This window comes from Pongo pygmaeus, chromosome 2 (assembly GCF_028885625.2).
Source record: "Pongo pygmaeus isolate AG05252 chromosome 2, NHGRI_mPonPyg2-v2.0_pri, whole genome shotgun sequence".
In the NCBI taxonomy this organism is placed as follows: domain Eukaryota; kingdom Metazoa; phylum Chordata; class Mammalia; order Primates; family Hominidae; genus Pongo; species Pongo pygmaeus.
In genome coordinates this window covers 102,938,909-102,945,953 of record NC_085930.1, presented here as the reverse complement: position 1 = coordinate 102,945,953, position 7,045 = coordinate 102,938,909, and the positions used below count along the sequence as shown (strand labels likewise).

Genomic DNA, 7,045 nt, shown 5'->3' with positions numbered 1-7,045 from the left:
GAGCCAGTTCTTAGGGCTCCAAGGGAGGCAGACACCCAGGAGCAGCAGATGCCGTGTCCTGGGTAGGAACACGAAGGGCCCAATGAAGTGCTTCCTTACTAGCAAGCCGGGTATTGATTGTTCTGGCCCCAAACATTCACCACTCAGGCCATCTCAGAGAAGCAAGAACCCAGGAGGTGTCAGCGGCCTTAGCCCAGAGGGGATCCAGGAGAGAGGGGCACGAGTGCACCCCACCTGGTTCCCTCGTGGCGATTCCATCCTGCGGGCCCTGGGAATGCACAGGGTGGCTCCGGGGACCTTTCCGACAGCACTGTGGGTGACACTGGGATGGGTCTGAAAATGGTGTGGTCTCCTCCTTTTCTGGATCTCCCCTCTCCGACCAGGAGGCCTGTGGCCATCTCGGGGCGCAGGCAGGAGGCACTGGAAGCGGAAGCGAGTGGGGAGTCCGGATAGAGGGAGTCGCCCACCTGACCGGCTTCGCCCCCTCCGGAGTTTGCTACAGCTGAGGGCCCCAGACCAGCGATTCTAGAAGCCGGTCCGTAGCCGGGCAGTCCAATCGCTTCTCGCGGATTTCCCTCCGCTGGCGCGCAGCAGCAGCGCGTGGATTCGCGCGCGGGATCGGGACGGCGCGAGCCCGGGCAGCGCGAGCCCCTGCGCGGCAGGGAGTGGCGCATGCGCGGGCGTCCTGCGAGCCCGCCGGGGCGAGCCGAGCCGCGGCGGCGCCGGGAGCCGGGCGGCGGAGCTGTGAGGAAGCAAGCGGCGGCACGGGAGCAGCGGCGACGGACAGGTGGCGAGCCTTCGCCCGCGCCGCCAGGGGCTGCTGGGCCACCCGCGGAGCCTCGCGGTCCAGACGTGGCGGGGGTGGCGGCGGCATCCCGGACGGCCTGTGAGGGATGCGCCGCCCACTGCCCCGCGCCGCCTGACCGTCCCCGCCTCGACTCGCGGTGCGCCACAGCCGGGCCCGCGGCCGTCCCCGCCGCGTTGTCGCCCGGTCGCCGCGCCCGCGGGGCCGCGCCCGGCACGGCCATGTGGACCCCCACGGAGGAGGAGAAATACGGCGTAGGTAGGTTAGGCTCAGCCCTGGCCGTGGCGGGGGTTCTGGGGGACGCGCCCAGCTCCCGGCCCCGCCTGGATTCGCATCTTCGTGCCCCCGCCCCTGCCCGCAGGCTGCGCGGCCTCGGCGCGGGGCGAGCGCGGGGTGGGGGCAGGTGCGGGTGCGGGTGCGGGTGCGGGTGCGGGGGTGGGCGCGGGTCTCTGTGCAGAGAGGGCGGCAGGGGGCGCTGGCGGTGCGGCCTTGGCAGGTGCGGCCCGCGCGGGAGGGGTGGGCAAGGCCCGGGCAGTTGCCCGAGGTTTCTGGTGTGGGCCACGGGGCAGTTTTACCCGAGAAACCAAATTCTGGGAATATGTTTTCTCCCCTCCAGAAGCTCGATTTTAATGAGTTTCCGCACCTTAATTGATGAGCCCGATGGCTGTTTATTTTTGGTCTGGAACCTTACAAGAAAACGGATGAAAAACGTTGACATCATTTTCCCAGTTCAAAAATTTGGACATTTGACTGCAAATGCTTGCTCTGTTTTAATTTGTTTTGCCTTTAGTATTAGAAATAATACCTTACAATGGGAAATGTTTTTGGACATGTATCAATGTTGACACGGTTTTTTTTTTTTAAAACCCTGTTTTCAGATAAGACCTTATTCCTCTTAGAAACCTTTTTTTTAATGTTGTGTTTAACTCCAGAAGCTAAATAATTCTTACAATATTCAACTTCTTTAAAAAGAATATTCAGTAATTTAAAATATTGAATGTTCTACAACGTTAGTGTTTTGTGGCAATTACATGATAGAGTTAAGCCTCATTGCATCACCTATCGTCTTGTTCAGTTAGAAACAGATTTAAAATGTTGAGTGTACAGGTTTTGTTTTTCCTAAGCTCGTAATGGAAAATTTTAGATAGGAAACCTGTCTAAACATAGATTTTTGTTTCCCATCTTTACTGCAATTTAATCAAGATTTAGTTCACAATTCACTACAAAATAATTTGAAACTGCAGTGGTAACGAATGTTTTGGAATGCTATCAGGCAGGTTATCGTGTGAAAATTGAATTTATTTAAATTCGAGGACCAGCAGAGAGGTCTTCTATTCTGGTAGAAAATCTTGTTTTAAAAGGTAACTTTCTGAAACAATTAGCTATGTTAGGATGGAGGTGATAAAGGGAGCTCTGGTCCTAGAGTCTCTATTGAGAAGGAATTGAGAAATGATGCGAAGAGCTGGGATTCACCTCTAGGGACGTTTTACCCCTTCTCTTAGAATATTCCCTGAATACTGAGTTGATTCTGTGAAATGAGGAGTTGGTGGTTTATCTTCTCTATAACTCGCTCCCAGAACTGCTGAACTAGAATAACAAATAATTGATGTGAGTGGTCAACTCTCCAGTGGCACCCCATGACTGATTTTTTTGGAGGGGAGAGGAGCCCTTTTTTGGCGGGGGTGGGGGGGTGGAGGGGAGGAGCCGTTGAATAATGGACAAAGTGGAATTCAGAGTCCTAGCTTCTCTTTACTGGTGGTGTGGGCAAGTAATTTAACATCATTTAGCGTCATTTTCTTAATGTATAAATTGGGGATAATGTTTACCTATCTTACAGGATTATGAAAGTGAAATGAGAACATGCTGAATGCTTAATAGTTTCTTCTTTTCCCTTAGTATTTAGACTAATAACACTAAGTGTGTTAGTTCTGAGACAGAGCCAGTGCAAGGTAATCAAGATAGGTACATGTGAATCTCAAAGCACTAGGATTTGGTGTGTGATTTACCCAGCAAGATGCAACGAAATTCTTGCATTCTTAGGATTGTGTGTTTAGCTTTAGAAAAATTGTTATTCCCTTTGGAGGGCCACAGCATTGGGCTCAGGGCAGAGCTTAAATGCTTGCTAAATGAGAGAGACAGTTACACTGAAGACATTTTCATAGCAGCTGTGGTTTAGCATAACTTAGATGCCTTTTCTACCAAACCAAGCAACTCTGTTTATCTCACAGTCTTCTACTGTCCCTTCCTTAGTTATGATCTAAAAGTTTTTGTGTAAATTGTTTAAAACTCAGGACACATTTTTTTTCGTAAGGATGTTAGGGCTACACTTCTAGAGCTTTTCATAAAATCCACTTTATAAAGTAGCTTATACATTATACTTATGAGAAAAATAGTCAATTAAAATGGCATTTTTGCTGCATCATTTGATTGCTATGAGGGCTAGCTTGAAAATATAACTGTTATCATTTTCCTGTGAGAAAATGTTTGAGTTTCAGCTTTGATTTTTATGACTAACTTGGAGCACAGATTTCTGTCTTTGTTTGTCAACCTATAATCACATAGCAAGGAGGGAAACCCCTTACACTTACTTCTTACCAATTTGGAGAAATTCGTGGAGGAGGGCCTTGAGGGCCTCCTTTTGCCCTGATGTTAGTGAAGGAAGGAGTCCCCTGTTGCAGCAGTACCAAAGGGTTTTTTCCACTGCAGCTGTTCATTTGTATTTGACATTGGTAAGGCTTTGAGATCCTGTAGTAATATCTTATTAAATTTTTTATAATATAGGAATTCTGTACAGGTTATAACATGACTGAATTGTTTGGTTTATTCATTTAGGATGAGGTGATGACTGAGCTCCCCTTCCCATTGTCACATTCTGTGAGTGACTTTAGGCAGTGGGGAGGACATTATCCTTTTCTGAGGGTCAGTGATAGGCCTGTCAGTGTGCCCGGGACTCTCACTTAGGTAACCCCATGTCGATTTCCAGAGTAGTCTTAATGTTATCATTATTACACAGATAAACTGGATCCGAAAGTTTGTTAATTTTTTTTTTTTGTCCTTCAACGATTGTATATTTTCCTTAATTTTCTTATTGGCAGTGGGCAGTATTTTGTGAAATTCTTGACTGTCTTGCTTTCTTTCTCTGTTACTGTAAGGTACTGTTCTTTACTGTACCCGTTTGCCCGTGTTTTGACTCCTTGTGTCCCTTTCCCTCTTAGAGAATCTCTGCTTTCCTTTCTGTTGCCATGAATGCTTGGAAAGTCCTGCATCCTTCCATTCTTTATTCTACCTTTCCAAGAAGCTTCCTGCTCTAAAGTGTATTAGGTGAGAAAAATCCAGCTATTTTTGTGAAACACCTGTCTTTCCCTATACTGACTGTACCCAGAGTACCAAATATAGAATACAAAAACCAAGAAAATACTTTTCTCACCCTCTAACAGGAGCAACACCAGGAGCAGCAAACACCAACAATTTTTAAAACAAGAATGTTTGTAATTACACTCCTTGAATAGAAAAGTGGTAAAGGTTTGAGTACATAGATATTAGTTTGACGTCTTAGAAGTGGAAGCTGCTTCAGAAGGTCATCTTGTTTATTCTGCTGCTGTCATTAGGCAAATTTTTTTTTTTTTTTGAGAGATGGGGTCCTGCTCTTGTCATCCAGGCTGGAGTGCAGCGGCATGATCATAGCTTACTGCAGCCTTGAACTCCTGGGCTCAAGCGATCCCCCTGCAGCAGTCTCCCAAGTAGCTGGAACTACAGGTGTTTACCACCTTGCCTGCTTAATTTTTTTTTTCTTTTTTTGAGACGGAGTCTCGCTCTATTGTCCAGGCTGAGTGCAGTGGCATGATCTCGGCTCACTGCAAGCTCTGCCTCCTGGGTTCATGCCATTCTCCTGCCTCAGCCTCCCGAATAGCTGGGACTACAGGTGCCCGCCACCATGCCCGGCTAATTTTGTTTTTGTATTTTTAGTAGAGACAAGGTTTCACCATGTTAGCCAGGATGGCCTCAATCTCCTGACCTCATGATCCGCTCGCCTCGGCCTCCCGAAGTGCTGGGATTACAGGCATGAGCCACTGCGCCCAGCCTTGCCTGGCTAATTTTAAAATTTTAATTAAAAAAAAATTTTTTTAGTGACATGGTCTTGCTGTGTTGCCCAGGCTTGTCTCAAACTGCTGGCTTCAAGCTATCCTCCCACCTCAGCCTCCCAAGTCACTGGGATTATACCTGTGAGCCACTGTGCCCAGCTAAGGCAAATTTTAAAATAATTTAGGGCATTTATTGCTTATTTTTTCTTAATCCCTTTTAGTAGAACATGAAAAATTTTTCTCATTACCAATCTGAAGACCTTACATTTTAGTTTTGTAATGTTATATTTATTTTTTCTTATTTAAAAAATAATGCATATTTTATGCATTATTTTTACCTAACTTCCTTTTGGTTAGGTTTCCCCAGATAGGGAAGAAAAGCACTTAAAAACAAACAAACAAACAAAGAAACAAATCCTGAGTCCTTAAAAGAAACTTGTAAAGATCCTGTGGTGCAGGAAAAGAATCTGAAGGTGGGGAGGTAATAGATCCTTGAAACCAGATCTGAAAGAATTAGTGTTCACAAAATTTGAGTAAATCTGTTGGTAAATGGACTAGAACTCACCAAAATAGTCTGAAGACAGTGTGCTCTTTAGTTATTTATTCAGTGAGGGAAGCCCAACCTTTGCAACCTTGGAAGGGCCCCAATACCCCTTTAGAGGTAAAGACATCATCCACTAGGGGTAGGAAATATTTCATATACCTGTGACTTTATTTTGTTCTGAAAAGTGAGGATGTGCTTGATGTCTTGTTTAGTGTTTATGGGGATTTCCTCATTCATGATTCTACTTGAGCTTTACACTGTATCACTGCCTCTCCCCTCTTTTTTAAACAGATGAGAAAGAAGCTTTAGCTGAGAGAAATTAAGTAACTGATTTAAGATACTTTAGATAGTAAGTGCTGAGTTGAGATTTGAACCTAGGACTTTGAGATTCTAAGCCACAGCTTGTATTATTACACTGTGTCGTCTGAAAGCAATTTGTCAGTAGTATATGACTCTGGCTTGAAAGATGAGACATACTCTACAGTTTTCAATTTAAACTGGATAGTTATATTTAAGGAATTTTATTTCTGTATTGGACTTTTTTTTTTTCTTTTTTTTTTCCTTTTTTTTTTTCTAGACAGAGTCTTGCTGTGATGCCCAGGCTGGAGTGCAATGGTGTGATCTTGGCTCACTGCAACCTTCGCTTCCTGGGTTCAAGTGATTCTTCTGTCTCAGCCTTCTGAGTAGCTGGGATTACAGGTGTGCGCTGCCATACCTGGCTAATTCTTTTCTATTTTTAGTAGAGACGGGGTTTCACCTTATTGGCCAGGCTGGTCTCGAGCTCCTGACCTCAAGTGATCTGCCCGTCTTGACCTCTCAAAGTGCTGGGATTACAGGCGTGAGCCACTGCGCCCTGCTTTTTTTTTTTTTTTTTTTTTCCCCAAGACGAGGTCTTGCTATGTCACCCAGGCTTGTGTGCTATGATGATCATAGCTCACAGTAACCTTGAATTCCTGGGCTCAAGCCATCCTCTTCAGTAGCTAGGACAACAGTTCCATGCCACCATGCCCAGCGAATTTTTAATTTTTTTTTTTTATAGAGACTGGGTCTTGCTATTTTGCTAAGGCTGGTCTTGAGCTCCTGGCCTCAAGAGACCCTCCCTCCTGGGGAGTGGCGGGTTTACAGGTATGAGCCACTGTGCCCAGCCTGTTGCCTACTTTTTAATGGGATTATTTGGTTTTGCTGTTGAGTTCCTTGTATATTCTGTATATTAGTCCCTTATCAGATAAATAGTTTGCAAATATTTTCTCCCATTCTGTAGGTTGTCTCTTTACTCTTTTTCCTTTGCTGTGCAGAAGCTTTTAGTTTAGTGTAGCCCCATTTGTTTATTTTTGTTTTTGTGGCCTGTGTTTTTGAGGTCTTAGTCATAAAATCTTTGCCTAGACGAATGTCCTGAAGCATTTTCCCTATGTTTTCTTTTAGTAGTTTTATAGTTTTGGGTCTTATGTTTAAGTTTTTAATCATCTTAAGTCTATTCAGTAGACTTTAGATTTCTAGTTCGTTTTATCATGCAGTATTAGAGTATGATTTAGAAACATTAAGCTAAATTGTAAACATGGCACCTATTTCTGTGTAGTATTAGATGCATTCTGAAGCAGGACAGTCTCAAAAGAA

At 45.2% G+C, this 7,045-nt stretch overlaps 1 protein-coding gene across 10 annotated transcripts in view; it reads left to right on the top strand.

Moving 5' to 3' along the window:
* Positions 1 to 689: 689 nt before the first annotated feature.
* DOCK3 (dedicator of cytokinesis 3) overlaps positions 690 to 7,045 on the top strand; it is a 739,703-nt gene continuing 733,347 nt past the window's right edge. For 9 of the 10 annotated variants that reach the window (XM_054483636.2, XM_054483638.2, XM_054483642.2 and 6 more), the window contains exon 1: positions 719 to 1,063. In XM_054483636.2, the coding sequence (XP_054339611.1) occupies positions 1,027 to 1,063 (37 nt within the window). In that variant the 5' untranslated portion in view covers positions 719 to 1,026. Of the gene's footprint in view, positions 1,064 to 7,045 lie in introns of all 10 variants that reach the window. The other variant, XM_054483639.1, reaches the window with a different exon arrangement.